Consider the following 16,829-nt stretch of genomic DNA (forward strand, 5'->3'; position numbering starts at 1 on the left):
GGCTACAAAGTAATCGACTACATCGATTACTTAATTTTTGACAGCTTTGAGCAACCTCTAAATATTAATATATTTAAAAATAACTCTACACGCAATGTTTTTGTCCTAAATGGACACTTTTAGCAGGGTCTGTGGTAAAAAATTCCAAAGTTGAAAAATAAGGACCACCCTAAATTATATACTAAGCTAAGGTACTCCGTTGTTTCCATTTTCCCGTGTGATTTTATCAAGATATATATATATATATATATATATATATATATACACAAAGCTTTGTGTGAAATATCACAAAGTCTAGGACTGCTTTTAGTATCCTGGTGGTCCAGCTGTTAGCGTTCCCCGGTCACAGTCATAGGCTTGTGGACCGTGGGTTCTAATCCTGGCGGGCAATGAACCAAGAGAACAATATGATCTGTACCACAACAATGCACAGATGGCAGCAGCAGTGTTGGACGATAACAACACCTGGTCACATGAATTATCTTAACTCACTTCTTACAGTTTTTGTTGACACCACTTGACCATGTTGAGTGTCGGAGAAGTGTACTGTATGTGTGGTTAGGTAAAATATGATTGATCTATCCACGCCACTTGGGATAGAATCTAAAGGACAAAAAGCTGAATAAGTGATATTTTGAACTGGATGGAACTGGTAATATAGCCTAGCCACCTGGTTACGTGCAACTCACACCAGGAAGTATGTGATGTCTACTGGCTGTGTTATGTCTGATGTGTAATATTTAAACATGAGGCTGTGTGTGGTGTCAAATATATAACATTTTAACATGGATATCAATATCGTCTAGACTAACTGTTTGGGACACAGATAATGATTTATGGAGCAATGGTTTAGACATCCACATGCTACAAACACACAACATCACTACACACCCTCACCATAAACATCCACACTGTACACATCCACCCACCCTCGCCAAACACACATCCACATACCCTCACTACACACATCCACACATCCTTACCACACACAACTTTCCGCCTTCACTATACAGGGTGATTCAGCAAAGAGCACATTAAATTGGAAAATAAAATCCTTGGATAATTCTAAACCACAATGTCTCTCTCTGGTAAAATGCCATATTCTGCATAGTTCCCATATTACAATACATTTAAGATGTTGTATTAATGAGAGTGAATTTGAAGTGAGACCCCCGTAGGTTTTTGTAATCATTTATTCACAGATCTCTACAGTGTGACCACCTAAAGGAAATGTTCAAAGTTGCCTCCTTCTGCCTCAATGCGGGCCTATACACGTCGTACCATTGATTGTCTGACGCGTTCCTGAATACCTGGACTATGTTTAATTTGCTCGCACCTGTCACAAACACGTGGGTATATGGAGATTATGACATTTTACCATAGACACATTGTGGTTTAGAATTATCCAGGGATTTTATCTTCCAATTTAATGTACTCTTTGCTGAATCACCCCTGTATATATCCACCCACCCTCACCACACACATCCACACACCCTCACCATACACACATTCGCACACCTTCACCACACACATCCACACACCCTCACCATCCACCCTCACCATACACACATACATAGGGTTGCCATATCTGAACATTCAAAAAAGAGGACGCTCCCTAAGACATCCCCCCTCCCCCCCCGCCCGGCACACACAGGCTAATATACAACACACATGGTATAGAAATCTTTAAAAAAATTACCTTTGCTTAAGGCTGAACATCTTCATTCCCTTAGCTGCAGTCTTCTTCCCCCACTGTGTGTGTGACTTGATGTGCCCATGCATACTTTTCTGTTGATCGGATCTTTTTCAGTATTGGCTGATTGCTCTTTAGAAAGGTATAGAAGTCACTGCAAGATGTTTCTCGGAAGTTGTACTGTACAGCCAGAATGCCTTTCATTGTTTCAACACTCAATTTGTTCCTTTCCTTTGTCCATTGACTTTGCATCAGTGAAAAAACTCTTTCTACATTTGCATTGTGACATGATATAGCAAAGAAGAATTGTGCAATTCTTAGCAATTCTGAGTGGCATTCAATGTTCTTTGATTTTTCAAAGTGTCTGGTCCACTTTTTATGTGTTGGCAGATTACTAAATTCTTCATCACTTGTAATTTTCTACAAACTGCTTCAGGTTATTAACCTGGTCAAAACACTTCATAAACTTCTACCCCCTTATCAATCAAATGTTGGACAGCTAAGTTGACAACACCTACAGGCGTACAAGTGACTTATCAGCTGACGAAAACTGAACGAGATCTCTACGGTTTCCACCTCCCCTCTCTCGCTCTCTCTCTCTCTCTCCCGTCATTACAGTTTCATGTTTCTTTCCGTGGAGAAAAGATGGAAGCTGAAATTCCGGACTTTTGAAGAATTTTAAAAATTCCTTCCGGATGAAGATTTCGAGACCTAAATGGAGGACATGTCCGGGAAAATACGGACGTATGGCAACCCTACACATCCACACACCCTTACCACCCACCCTCACCAAACACACATCCACACACCCTTACCACCCACCCTCACCAAACACACATCCACACACCCTTACCACCCACCCTCACCAAACACACATCCACACACCCTTACCACCCACCCTCACCAAACACACATCCACACACCCTTACCACCCACCCACACTACAAACATCCACACAACCTCAATATATACCCTCACTACACACCCTCACCCCACGCACATCCACACACCCTCACCCCACACACATCCACATACCCTCACCACACACACACACTTCTGTCAATAGTCCTTCGCTCTACCATCAAATTTTAGACGTGTTTCTAACGTGTTTGGAAGCCGTTCAGTGTTTGTTATGGCCTTCACCAACAAAGCAGACATTACCGGGACCCAACCAAGGCCGAGTGGGGAAGACCTGTTCTCCCTCCACACATTGGTATCTCCTAGGGCTTGTGATGATGTCTCCTACTATCTCACACCAACCTACCGTAGGAGTCTCACTAAAGTCTCCCAGGGCATGTAAAAATGTCTCCTACCGTCTCTCACCAACCTAGAAGTCTCACTAAAATCTCCCAGGGCTTGTGATGATGTCTCCTACTCTCGCCAACCACCTAGGAGACTCACTAAAGTCTCCCAGTTTGTGATGATATCTCTAACTATCTCCCAGCAACCAAAGAGACTCACTGAAGTCTCCTAGAGCCTTTATTAATGTCTCACACTATCCTGGAGCCTTCCAAACCCTATAATAACGTCTCCAACTATCTCCAACCACCCAGGATCCTCCCCAAAGTCTCCAAGGGTCTATTATAGCATCTCCTACCTTCCTTAGTCCTCCCCAAAGTCTCCTAGAGCCTATTATAGCATCTCCTACCTTCCTAAGACCTCCCCCAAAGTCTCCTAGAGCCTATAATAACATCTCCCACTATCTCCCATCACCCAGGAGCCTCCCCAAAGTCTCCAAGGGCCTATTATAGCATCTCCTACCTTCCTTAGTCCTCCCCCAAAGTCTCCTAGAGCCTATTATAGCATCTCCTACCTTCCTAAGACCTCCCCCAAAGTCTCCTAGAGCCTATAATAACATCTCCCACTATCTCCCCTCACCCAGGATCCTCCCCAAAGTCTCCTAGAGCCTATTATAGCATCTCCTACCTTCCTAAGACCTCCCCCAAAGTCTCCTAGAGCCTATAATAACATCTCCCACTATCGCCTACCTCCCCAAAGACTCGTTCTCCACTCCTATCATCGTTTTCCTGGACTTTTTGTTTAAGGAGGATCTATCCGGCCCTATTTTTAGCCAAGTCGGGATGGATTACAGCTCTCCCCACCGGCCGCCACAAGTTCCAAACTACATTAATATATTTTACCTTATTTTTTTTTTTTTTTAGGCAACTGTGTAGATTACTAACTTGGCCTCCAGTTCTACACGAGATGGGAGGAGGAGGGAAGGACTGAGGGGGAAGGAGGGATTGAGAGGAGGGATGGAGGGTAAGGAGTGAGGGGAGAGGAGGGAGGGTGAGGGTAGAAAAGAAGAGGGAAAGAGGAGAGAGGGGGAGAGAGTAGGAGGGAGAGAGGGTAGGATGGAGAGAGGTAAAAGGAAGGAGAGAGGGAAGGAGGGAAGAAGAAAGGGAGGGAAGGAGGAAAGAATAAAGGGAGGGTAGGAGGAAGGGTGAAAGGATAAAGAAAATACAGAGAAGGAAGGAGAGGGGAGGGAGATAGAAGGAAGGAGAGAGCGAAGGGGAGAGAAGTAAAACAGGGAAGGAAGGAAAAGAGGGAGAAGAGAGGGGGAGGGGAAAGATAAACAGAGAGAAGCAAGGAGGGGTGAAGGGGAGTCATAAATCGCTGTAAACTTTTCTAAACATTATAACAACAACAACAACAACAACTAAATAATAATAACAATAATAAGAATAACAAAAAGAAGAAGAAGAAGACGAATAACAACAACCACAACAGCAACAAAATAATAATAACAATAACACTAACAAGAAGAATAACAGCAATAACAACAACAACAATTACAACAACAAATACAACAACAACATCGAGAGCGTCCTCAGTAATACACCGACCTCACGTTCTTCTAATAACTTTTATCATTAACTCTGGTCTTATCTCAAGTATCTGGGCCACACGAGAGAGAGAGAGAGAGAGAGAGAGAGAGAGAGAGAATACCTAGGTTAATATTATCCTTGATATAATTAAAGCACCTGAGACAAGAAGGACATTCCCTACTGTAAATTTTAAGGTCGCCTCCATTCTCCCTTACCCCTCACTCTCCCTTACTCTTTCACTCTCCCTTACCCCTCACTCTCCCTTACCCCTCACTCTCCCTTACCCCTCACTCTCCCTTACTCTTTCACTCTCCCTTACCCCTCACTCTCCCTTACTCTTTCACCCCTCACTCTCCCCACCCCTACCTCTCCCTTACCCCTCCTCTTTACTCTTTCACTCTCCCTCACCCCTCCTCCCGCTCCCTCACCTCCTCACTCCCTCCTTCCTCCACCTCTCTCCTCACTCTCCCTCCCTTCCCCCACTCCCCTCCCCCCACTCCCCCTCTCCCCACCCCTCTCACTCCCCTCTCCCCACTTCTCCCACCCTCCCTCCTCCCCCTCTCCCTCACTCTCCCCACTCCCCTCCTCCCCCACTCTCTCCCCCCCCACCTCTCCCCTCACTCCCCTCCCACTCCCCACTCTCCCCCACTCTCCCCTTCCTCCCCCTCCCCCCCTCTCCTCCCCCTCCCTCCCCCACTTCCCTCCTCTCCCCCTCCTCCCTCCCCCCTCCCCCACTCCTCCCCACTCTCCCCCTCCCCACTCTCCCCCGCCCCCACTTCCCTCACTCTCCCCCCTCTCCCTCCTCTCCCCTCTCCCCCACTCTCCCTCCCTCTCCCCACTCTCCCCCTCCTCTCCCTCAATCTCCCCTCCTCCCCCCTCTCCCCCCTCTCCCCACTCCCCCCCCTCCTCTCCCCACTCTCCCCACTTCTCCCCTCTCCCCCTCTCCCCTCTCCCCTCCTCCACTCTCCCCCCTCGCCTCGCTCGTAACAACATTCCCCAAATTCTTGTTGAGAGTAAATGTGATCCTATGGGATAAAATCAGGGGTTTAAAATGGCTCAATGGTGTTGAAGAGAGAGAGAGAGAGAGAGAGAGAGAGAGAGAGAGAGAGAGAGAAGGGGAAGGACACACACACACACATATATTACCTGGGGAACACTCCCCGTCAGGAGGTTTACAGAGCTGTTGTGGTCGTGTCTACAGGTGTCTTTATCACACGGTCCGCTGGCCCTGTGGAAGGGGAAGGTGAGGAGAGGGAGGGAGGTGGAGGTGAGGAGGGAGAGGGAGGAGGAGGAGGTTGGGAGGAAGGAGGAGGAGGAGGAGGAGGAGGAGGAGGAGGAGGAGGAGGAGGAGGAGGAGGAGGAGGAGGAGGAGGAGGGAGGAGGGAGGGGTGAGGAGGTAGGGAGGGAGGGAGGAGGGAGGAAGGGCATATATACACGTGAATGTATTTATCAACAAATAGATTACAGTATAACAAATATTTTTCTTCTCCACCCTCCCTCCCTCATTCCTTCCTTCCTCTTTCCTTCTTCCTCCCTCCATTAACTCTCCCTCTATTCTTCCCCAATGTACATTAATAACTTAGACCTTTACTCTCTCTCTCTCTCTCTGCACCCTCTCCTCCTTCCTCCTTCCTCTCCCTTACATACATCTCTCAGACACACACACACACCTCCTCTTCCCTCTCCTTTTCTCTCACCTAGCTACTTTCTTTTTACATCTCTCTCTCTCTCTCTCTCTCTCTCTCTCCCTCTCCTTCCCTCCTTTCCTCCCCTCCCCTCCTTCCCTCCTCCTCCTCCCCCCCCCCCTCCCTCCAATGCAGCTTCTCAGCCAATGTTAGTTTATTTCCTCAGCCCCCACCATTTCCAGTTCCGTTCCAGTCATTCTCTTCGCATTACAACTATTCCAGTGGGCACTTGGGTGATTCAGCTTATTCCCCTCATTCCCATACCAATCATTCCTCCTCCTTCCTACTTTATAATCACCATTCCAACCCACATTCCAATCATTCCAAATATTGCCTATTATAAACATTCCAACAAAAATTCCCATCATTCCAGCAACCATTTCAATCGTTCCAGCTGCAATTCCCATAATATCAGCAGCCACTCCAATCATTCCAGCTACATTCCCATCGTGCCTTTGGTGAGATGGTATGTGTGTCGACATCAACCCCAGGAGGCCACTGGTTCGACATCAGGGCAGGAGGAGGGTTGGATATTGCCTTCGTCCTGTGTGTGTGTGTGCCCTCCCAATTAACTCCCAATCAATCCCCAATCCACTACCAATCCCTCTCCAATCCACTCGTAATGCCTCTTCAATCCCCCTCCAATCCACTCCTAGTCCGTCCCAATCAATTCAGACTCGGCCATAAGAATTTTACGCCCGTGAAGGATGACCTCGTGGTGTGATGCCGCCCTCATAATGTTTAATGCCGGATATTGCAAATTTAACGTGTGTGTGTGTGTGTGTGTGTGTGTGTGTGTGTGTGTGTGTGGCTGGCTTTCTGAGCGTGGTTTTCTTGCCCTTGGTGAAGCAGTGACGGTGCTGTGTCTTGGTGCTGTGCTGTGCTGTGGTGCTGTGTTATGGTGCTGTGCTATGCTATGGTGTTGTGCTGTGCTGTGGTGTTGTGCTATGCTATGGTGCTGTACTGTGCTGTGGTGCTGTGCTGTGCTGTGGTGTTGTGCTATGCTATGGTGCTGTACTGTGCTGTGGTGCTGTGCTGTGCTGTGGTGTTGTGCTATGATGCTCTGCTACTAGAGTGCAGGGGTGGGGGGCATATCTAACAAAAAGACCTCAAGAGTTCAATATTCAGCGTTTTGTTGTGTCGTCAAAACCAGAGTTATGGGTCCGTGGGCTTTACTGTGGCTGAGGGGGTGGAAGGAAGAGGAGGACAGAGGAGAGGAAGGAGGGCAGAAGAAGAGGGAGTGAAGGAGGAAGGAGGGCAGAAGAAGAGGAAGTGGAGTTGTAAGGGAGAGGAAAACAGAAAAGGAAGCGGAAGATGGGAGATAGAGGAGGGTAGAAAGAGGAGGGAGGAAGAGGACAGAAGAACAGGGAGTGGAAGACGAAAGGAATAAAAAAAGGAGGGGGAGGAGGGCAAGAGAACTCAACACACACACATACAAGTTACTGTCCAAAACGATGGACTTAAACACGCACAAACTTTATATGAAACACACACCAAAATAACCCCGTATTGTCCTTCGGTTATTTACGTCTTACACTCAGTCCGGGGCAAGTTGGTATACATACACACATACATACATATATACATACATACGAGTAAATATAGAGGTGTGTATTCATTTGATGTCTGTACGCTTTTCCGCACATCAAAGGGTCCACTTCAAGCGAGCAGCAATCATTTCGTTGGCGTCTCCCGGAAAATCTCAAGCCGCCAGGAAAATATTCACCCGACACCAGACACACCTCCACCCCCGCCCACCACCACTACCACTAGTGACGTCTCCTGCCATATGTGAATCTGTTTCATCGGGTCTCATACATGGTGGTGGTAGTGGTGTTAATAGTGGTAGTGGTGGTGGTGTTAATAGTGGTAGTGGTGGTGGTGGTGGTGGTAGTTAGTTATGAATGATGAACGTTTATACATGAAGAATGTGTTGATGTTCTCTCTCTCATACGCAGACACACACACACACACACACACACACACACACACACACACACACACACATCTGTTCCCTCTCCTTCTCCTTAATCTCACCTGTCTCCTTAACTTCGTCTAAATATTTAAAGATCCCGGTCACACCTGTATAACTAATGAGTTCATATATGTACTCAGGTAAGGAGAGTTTATATACAGTCGACTCACTCCTCCACCTAACATCCCAAAAGTTCTGAGAATAAATCCACAAAATCTCTTGGAATAAATCCCAAAAGTTTTTATACTAAATCCCAAAAGTTCTTAGAATAATTTCCGAAAGTTCTTAGAATAAATGCCAAAAGCTCTTAGAATAAATCCCAAAAGCTCTTAGAATAAATCTCAAAAGTTTTTCTAATAAATCCCAAAAGGTCTTAGAATAAATCCCCAAAGTCCTTAGAATAAATCCCAAAATCTCTTAGAATAAATCTCAAAAGCTCTTAGAATAAATCCCCACACGCTTTTATAATAAATCCCAAAATTTCTTAGAATAAGCCCAAAAGTTTTTCTAATAAATCCCAAAAGCTCTTAGAATAAATCTCAAAAGCTCTTAAAATAAGTCTCAAAAGTTTTTCTAATTTCTAAATATTTAAAGATCCCGGTCACACCTGTATAACTAATGAGTTCATATATGTACTCAGGTAACCAGAGTTTATATACAGTCGACTCACTCCTCCACCTAACATCCCAAAAGTTCTGAGAATAAATCCACAAAGGCTCTTAGAATAAATCCCAAAAGTTTTTATAATAAATCCCAAAATCTCTTGGAATAAATCCCAAAAGTTTTTCTAATAAATCCCAAAAGCTCTTAGAATAAATCCCCACAAGCTTTTATAATAAATCCCAAAATTTCTTAGAAAAAGCCCAAAAGTTTTTCTAATAAATCCCAAAAGCTCTTAGAATAAATCTCAAAAGCTCTTAAAATAAATCCCAAAAGTTTTTCTAATAAATCCCAAAAGCTCTTAGAATAAATCCCCAAAAGCTGATACGATACACCTCTTCGCTCCTTGGTCTACCTGTCTCTACGCTTCCCACCACACAGAAGTCCCTCAACACCAACCACCTGATCTCAGAGGCCCTACACAAGTCAGTCTCTCTCTCTCTCTCTCTCTCGACTACTGCCACAGCCTCCTCCTCCTCCTACAGCCGCGAGCACCTGGAGGAAAGTCTTGTCCGTATTTGCATTAATCTCGGCAACACGTCTCCTCGCCACACTTCACCGAGCTGGTCCCTGCCAAATTTTCGGCCAACAAACGTTCACACACACACACACACACTACACACACACACTACGCACGCACACCCCAACACACCCTCACCCCAACTCACCCTCACCCTTACCCTAAACAAATAATAAAAATAACAATCACATTTTTTCATTTGTCATCTTTATTAGCGATCAGAAATTGACAATAATTGGATGGGAGGGGAGGAGATGGAGGGGGAGGGAAGGGGGGGAGGGGAAGGAAAGGGAGGGAGGAGGGGAGTGGGAGAGAGGGAGAGAGAGAATGAGGGAGAAAGGAAGTGAGAAAGGAAGAATTAAAGCATGGAACAGAGACAAGAAAAGTGAATAAAAGAGAAATAAAAAGAAAAACAAACAAACAGACAGACAGAAAGACCGAAGAAAGTGAGTAAATGAGAAACAGATAATATAAGGAGATAAAAATACCGTCTCCATAAATATCAACGAAAAAAATTGTATTTAGAAACTGGTAATACGACTGAAATATGTCGTTCCCTTCCTGTCTCCTTCCTTTCCATCTTTCCCTCCCTCCTATCTTACGTTCTTTCCCTCCCTCCCTCCCTCCTTACCTTCTTTTCCCTCCTTCCCTCCCTCCCTCTACCTCACTACCTCCCCACGCACACACTTCCTCCCCTTCCTCTACCTCTATCCTGCTCTCCTCCCTTTCCTCCCCGCAGCAGACCAAGAAGCAGTTCAGGGCCACAAGGCGACTATCTCACAGTGTTTATGTGACGCCGGCCGACAGTAATCTCTCTCTTATCTTTTCACCCCCTTTATCATCTTCTTGTCTTATTTCTCATTCGTCCTCTTTTTCCTTCTGTTTCTTTTATCTTCATCTTCAATTTGATCTCTCTCTCTGTGACCGGAAGTGAACTCTGGGTGAATTTGTAAAGACATAAGTAGATTAATTCAGCCCCAAGGCCTCTAAATGCTGTTCCATTCCTTGGCTATAAAACGCCTGAACGAACAGCTGCGATCAATATTTCCTGGACAGTTTTGGGTAATATCTGGTCTCTCTCTTTTTGGGTCATGCCATTAGTTAATAACGAGTGAACGTTGGTTTTCATGAGATGGGGAACGTGATATTTTTTTTTTTTTTGTGTATTATAGTTGGTGAAGGTTACTTTTCCATGTAGCTGACATTAACTTGTCATAGTATAATCTAACACTGACCTAACCTAACCTAACAATAACCTAACCTATCACTAATTTACTATTAACTTAATAGTAACCAAACGTAACCTAACAATAACACAAACCTAACCTAACCTAGTCTAATACTAACCTACCACTAATCTACTACTAACTTGATACTAACCCAACCTAACCTAACACTAACACTACCCTAACGTAACACTAATTTACCATACCATAATTTAACACTAACATAAGCCAGCCCAGGTGAAATAAGCCGTGGGTGCCTGCTCTCAGCGTGACCTGTTTATTCACACAGCCTTACACGAGAGCTTCAGATTCAGTGACTTTTGAGGAAGTTTCTAAGAATCTATTGTTGGGAGTTTGGGTGAAACGGATTTGGACGACTTGTTTATTTCGATTTGTGTATGTGGGGGGTGGGGGGTGCAGGGTGGGGGTGCAGGAGTGGGTGGGGTGGGGGGGGGGTGGGATGCAGGTGGGGGGTGCAGGGTGGGCGGTGGGGTGGTGGGTGGGTGGGTGGGTGGTAATAGGTGGTGTGTGTGTGTGTGTGTGTGGGTGTGTGTTAAGTTGTCATACGAACAACAATAGCGACTGTGTGTACATAACGGCCGGGTGAGTGATGAAGTCGTTTTCACTTGACGCTGCACAATATGAGCCAACTTAATGACTTAACCTAACTTAATGTAACTTAACTCAAGCTTACCTAACCGATCTCAACCTAACCTAATTTAACTTGATGTAACTTGGCCCAACTTTACCTAAACCAAATAAAATTAACCAAGTCTGATCGAACTTCACTTACTGTAACTTAACATAGCTAAACGAAGTTAAAATACAGACCAACAATATTTCACTGTTAACAACCTACTTAACGACTAACTACGGTGATAATAATAACTGGCCATCGACGGTGTTATGCCTCACTTAATAAAATAAAGAATTTTCTCTCAGGTGTAAGAACCATTATCTGACTGATAATGGTTCTTACACCTGAGGGAAAGACCGAGCGTTGGGGCTCACCACACGGCAACGAAAAAAAAAATCATCATGGCGTCTGTGTAAATACTATGGGTCATGGATAAATAAAAGTTAATAAAAATCAATATAAATCGTTCAAGTGACGTAGATGGAGATAAAATAATCTTTCATATTTGTTGGTTGTTGATGATCCATTACAACTATACAGTAGAGACTCGCGGTGCTCAAGGCTGCGGTTCACTCACTTCACAACGAGTAATTTACTCATAGGTTAAGACATCCCTGCGACTCCTCGTTAAGGGCGGTGAGAGGCGGCGACTGTAACAATATTTGTGTGGGTGTTTCAGCATGGGTCGCCAGGTGCCGACGGTAACAATGAGCGAGGATGGTGGCCAAGGTGCTGGGGCCCAGGTGGTGGTGTGTGAGGACAAGGCCACCAGTACTGACGACGAGCTCCTGGGGTCACCCACGCCGGGAGACGATGGCTTCGGCCCCGACAATTGCTTCCGTTACATGGCGCAGGCTGCCCAGCTGTGGGGCGCCGACTTGGTGGGTATGGACCGTCCTCCAGAGCGCCCCCACAGTGCCCGCGGGGGACGCTACCTCCGCCATCAGGAGTCTCTCAGCAGCAACAGTGACGTGTCAAGACCTCACCGGCAGGTTAAGCTGCGGAGGCAACGGACAACAGAGTCTTGTGACACAGACAGTTACAAGCGACCTAAGACGCGGGAGTTGAGGCGCCAGTGGACCACCGACTCCTCTGACTCCGGCTACTCCAAGCGCTACTCTCGGGAGTTCCTGCGGCGGCAAGACACCGAGGAGTCAGCAGACTCAACGAGGCGACTTATTCGGGACCTACAACGACAAGCAACTACCGAGTCGTCGTCGTCGTTGAGACTGACTCGTCAGTCATCCATACGCAGCGCCTCCGACAACCAGAGCCTCTGTCTTCTGCGTCAATCGACCGTTGAGACTTACGACGACATCTCCACGACAGACTTCTCTCGGCCGCAGTCTTGTAACAGCAGCCGCAACCCCAGCACGGGGTGCACCATCATGGACTTCTCGCCGCAAATCTTCCCCCCCGACGCCGCCGGCCAGACCGTCCTGTCCGAGTATGCCGCCCCCGGCGACACTTACCGCTACAACCCGCAAGACCTGGTCAATGGCTACGACTACAGTGTCAACGCTATTCCTGCCACTGTGGGAGCACCGCTGCTCTCCACCACCTCCTGTTCCCTCATCAACCTCAGCGCCGTGGACCTGGAGGCCGCGGAGATCAAAGAACTCCACAGAAATCTCCGCGCCCTGGGCTCCGACGCCCACGGCAAGACCAAGAGGAAGAAATCTCGTCGAAGTGGAGAGAGTGAGGCGCTGAAGAAGGCGAAGGAGCGAGTGAGGAAGCAGAAGGAGGAAGAGGAGATGCCTCGCAGGGTGCGGTGGTCCATCATGGCCACGGGGCTCATACTGCTGCTCATGTCCGTCATCCTGGTGGGGGCCACGCTCAAAATGGCTCCCCTCATCGACGAAATGGGTGAGTCCTCTTCACAAACATTCCGCCCGACCCCTGTGTGCCCGCCTGCCTGCCCTCCCTCCCCACCTGTGACGTGTTCTACTGTACAGACGTCCTCCCTGTGTTGTTAGACCGTCTGAGTACAGTACTGACTACCACAACACCATGTCCCCTTGTCCTAACCCTCCCACTAACTACCACGCACCAACGTCGCACCATGCCCCCTTGTCCTAACCCTCCCACTAACTACCACGCACCAACATCGCACCATGTTCCCTTGTCCTAACTCACTATTAACTAACCACGCACCATGTCCCCTTGTCCTAACCCCATACTAACCACAAACCATATCCCCTTGTCCATGAGTTATTTATACACACTCGTTCACATTTCGGACACGTGTGACATGTCCTGGGAGGTAAGTAAGATGTCAATATTTAAGAAATGTGTGTGGACCATCTCCGCCCCGGGTTAAGGTAAAGTGTAAGGCTGTAACTCAGTGAACGGCGGCGGCAACGAGACAGTGAGGCGGTGATTGTGAGAGACGAGAGGAGAGACTTGAAAGAAGAGAGGAGAGACTTGAAAGACGAGAGGGAGAGACTTGAGAGACGAGAGGAGAGACTTGAGAGACGAGAGGAGAGACTTGAGAGACGAGAGGAGAGACTTGAGAGACGGGAAGAGACTTGAGAGACGGGAAGAGAGAGACTTGATAGACGAGAGGAGAGAGACTTGAGAGACGAGAGGAGAGACTTGATAGACAGAGGAGAGACTTGAGAGACGAGAGGAGAGACTTGAGAGACAGGAAGAACAGAGAGATCTTATACTGCCAGACTATACGTGGTAAGATACGCATGTGTACTCTTGATACTAACCACACACACACACACACACACACACACACACACACACACACACACACACACACACACACACACACACACCTCAGTGCAGTATAAACAAACTAGTGGGACAGAAACAGAGCAAAAGCAAGGTGTTGATTCTAATAGTCTGAGGGAGGGAGATGGGGGAGGAAGGGAGGGGAGGGAGGGAGGGAAGGAGGGGAGGGAGAGATGGCAACTGGGAGAGGAAAATTATGGGACAGGGGAGTTTTCATAATGGACGGATGTAGAGGAAGTGTTAGAAAAAATGGATGGATGGAAGGGGTGGAACGGAGAGAGAGAAGAGAGAGAGAGAGAGAGAGAGAGAGAAGAGAGAGAGAGACAGAAAGAGAGAATTTCAGTGTGAAACAGAGAAATAAACAGAAAAGCTGAAAAAGAGACAGTGTGGGATGATGCTAGGAGGTGCTGGGAGCGTGGACTGCTAGGAGGTGCTGGGGCGTGGACTGCTAGGAGGTGCTGGGAGAGTGGACTGCTAGGAGGTGCTGGGAGTGAACTGTTAGGAGGTACTGGGAGAGTGGACTGCTAGGAGGTGCTGGGAGAGGTGGACTGCTAGGAGGTGCTGGGAGTGGACTGCTAGGAGGTACTGGGAGGTGGACTGCTAGGAGGGTGCTGGGGAGGACTGCTAGGAGGTGCTGGGGGAGTGGACTGCTAGGAGGTACTGGGGGCGTGTACTGCTAGGAGGTGCTGGGAGCGTGGACTGCTAGGAGGTACTGGGGCGTGGACTGCTAGGAGGTACTGGGAGGTGGACTGCTAGGAGGTACTGGGAGAGTGAACTGTTAGGAGGTACTGGGAGAGTGGACTGCTAGGAGGTGCTGGGAGAGTGGACTGCTAGGAGGTACTGGGAGAGTGGACTGCTAGGAGGTACTGGGAGGAGTGGACTGCTAGGAGGTGCTGGGGAGTGGACTGCTAGGAGGTGCTGGGAGAGTGGACTGCTAGGAGGTACTGGGAGCGTGTGACTGCTAGGAGGTGCTGGGAGCGTGGACTGCTGGGGAGGTACTGGGGAGCGTGGACTGCTAGGAGGTACTGGGAGAGTGGACTGCTAGGAGGTACTGGGGAGCGTGTACTGCTAGGAGGTACTGGGAGGTGGACTGCTAGGAGGTGCTGGGAGCGTGGACTGCTAGGAGGTGCTGGGAGCGTGGACTGCTAGGAGGTACTGGGAGGTGGACTGCTAGGAGGTACTGGGAGAGTGGACTGCTAGGAGGTGCTGGGAGTGGACTGCTAGGAGGTACTGGGAGGAGTGGACTGCTAGGAGGTACTGGGAGAGTGGACTGCTAGGAGGTCTGGGAGAGTGGACTGCTAGGAGGTACTGGGAGAGTGGACTGCTAGGAGGTACTGGGAGGGTGGACTGCTAGGAGGTGCTGGGAGAGTGGACTGCTAGGAGGTGCTGGGAGAGTGGACTGCTAGGAGGTACTGGGAGAGTGGACTGCTAGGAGGTACTAGGAGAGGTGGACTGCTAGGAGGTGCTGGGAGAGTGGACTGGTAGGAGGTGCTGGGAGAGTGGACTGCTAGGAGGTACTGGGAGAGTGGACTGCTAGGAGGTGCTGGGGAGAGTGGACTGCTAGGAGGTGCTGGGAGAGTGGACTGCTAGGAGGTACTGGAGTGGACTGCTAGGAGGTGCTGGGAGGTGGACTGCTAGGAGGTGCTGGGAGCGTGGCTGCTAGGAGGTACTGGGAGAGGGGACTGCTAGGAGGTGCTGGGAGAGTGGACTGCTAGGAGGTGCTGGGAGACTGGACTGCTAGGAGGTACTGGGAGAGTGGACTGCTAGGAGGAGTGCTGGGGAGGGACTGCTAGGAGGTGCTGGGAGAGTGGACTGCTAGGAGGTGCTGGGAGAGTGGACTGCTAGAGGTGCTGGGGCGTGGACTGCTAGGAGATGCTGGGAGGAGTGGACTGCTAGGAGGGTACTGGGAGAGTGGACTGCTAGGAGGTACTGGGAGAGTGGACTGCTAGGAGGAGCTGGGGCTTGGACTGCTAGGAGGTACTGGGAGCGTGGACTGCTAGGAGGTGCTGGGAGGAGTGGACTGCTAGGGCTGGGAGAGGAGTGGACTGCTAGGAGGTGCTGGGAGCTTAGACTAGGAGGTGCTGGGAGGAGTGGACTGCTAGGAGGTACTGGGAGGTGGACTGCTAGGAGGAGCTGGGAGCTTGGACTGCTAGGAGGTACTGGGAGGAACTGCTAGGAGGGTACTGGGAGAGTGGACTGCTAGGAGATGCTGGGAGAGGGACTGCTAGGAGGTACTGGAGGTGGACTGCTGGGGAGGAGTGGACTGCTAGGAGGAGCTGGGGCTTGGACTGCTAGGAGGTACTGGGAGAGTGAACTGCTAGGAGGTACTGGAGAGTGGACTGCTAGTAGGTACTGGGAGAGTAAACTGGTAGGAGGTACTGGGGCGTGGACTGCTAGGAGGTACTGGGAGAGTGGACTGCTAGGAGGTGCTGGGAGGTGGACTGCTAGTAGGTACTGGGAGAGTAAACTGGTAGGAGGTACTGGGGCGTGGACTGCTAGGAGGTACTGGGAGGTGGACTGCTAGGAGGGTGCTGGGAGAGTGGACTGCTAGGTGGTGCTGGGAGAGTGGACTGCTAGGAGGTACTGGGAGAGTGGACTGCTAGGAGGTACTGGGAGAGTGGACTGCTAGTAGGTACTGGGAGGAATAAACTGGTAGGAGGTACTGGGAGCGTGGACTGCTAGAGGTACTGGGAGAGTGGACTGCTAGGAGGTGCTGGGAGAGGTGGACTGCTAGGTGGTGCTGGGAGAGTGGACTGCTAGGAGGTACTGGGAGAGTGGACTGCTAGGAGGTGCTGGGAGAGTGGACTCGTAGGAGGTGCTGGGAGGTGGACTCGTAGGAGGTACTGGGAGGTGGACTGCTAGG

The 16,829-nt window shown here is 48.9% G+C and overlaps 1 protein-coding gene across 1 annotated transcript; it reads left to right on the forward strand.

The window, feature by feature from the left end:
- The first annotated feature begins 11,796 nt into the window (after positions 1–11,796).
- Positions 11,797–13,200, forward strand: LOC121878562. Its single transcript, XM_042384895.1, has one exon. It carries the CDS (start codon positions 11,905–11,907, stop codon positions 13,198–13,200), a length of 1,296 nt encoding a protein of 431 aa, XP_042240829.1. The 5' UTR covers positions 11,797–11,904.
- The last annotated feature ends 3,629 nt before the right edge of the window (positions 13,201–16,829 follow it).

The sequence above is a fragment of the Homarus americanus genome, unplaced genomic scaffold (genome assembly GCF_018991925.1).
Source record: "Homarus americanus isolate GMGI-L3 unplaced genomic scaffold, GMGI_Hamer_2.0 scaffold53712, whole genome shotgun sequence".
In the NCBI taxonomy this organism is placed as follows: Eukaryota; Metazoa; Arthropoda; class Malacostraca; order Decapoda; family Nephropidae; genus Homarus; species Homarus americanus.

Excerpts from the sequence above, each read along its gene's own strand:
- LOC121878562 (XM_042384895.1), top strand. The coding sequence starts at position 11,905 with ATGGGTCGCCAGGTGCCGACGGTAACAATGAGCGAGGATGGTGGCCAA.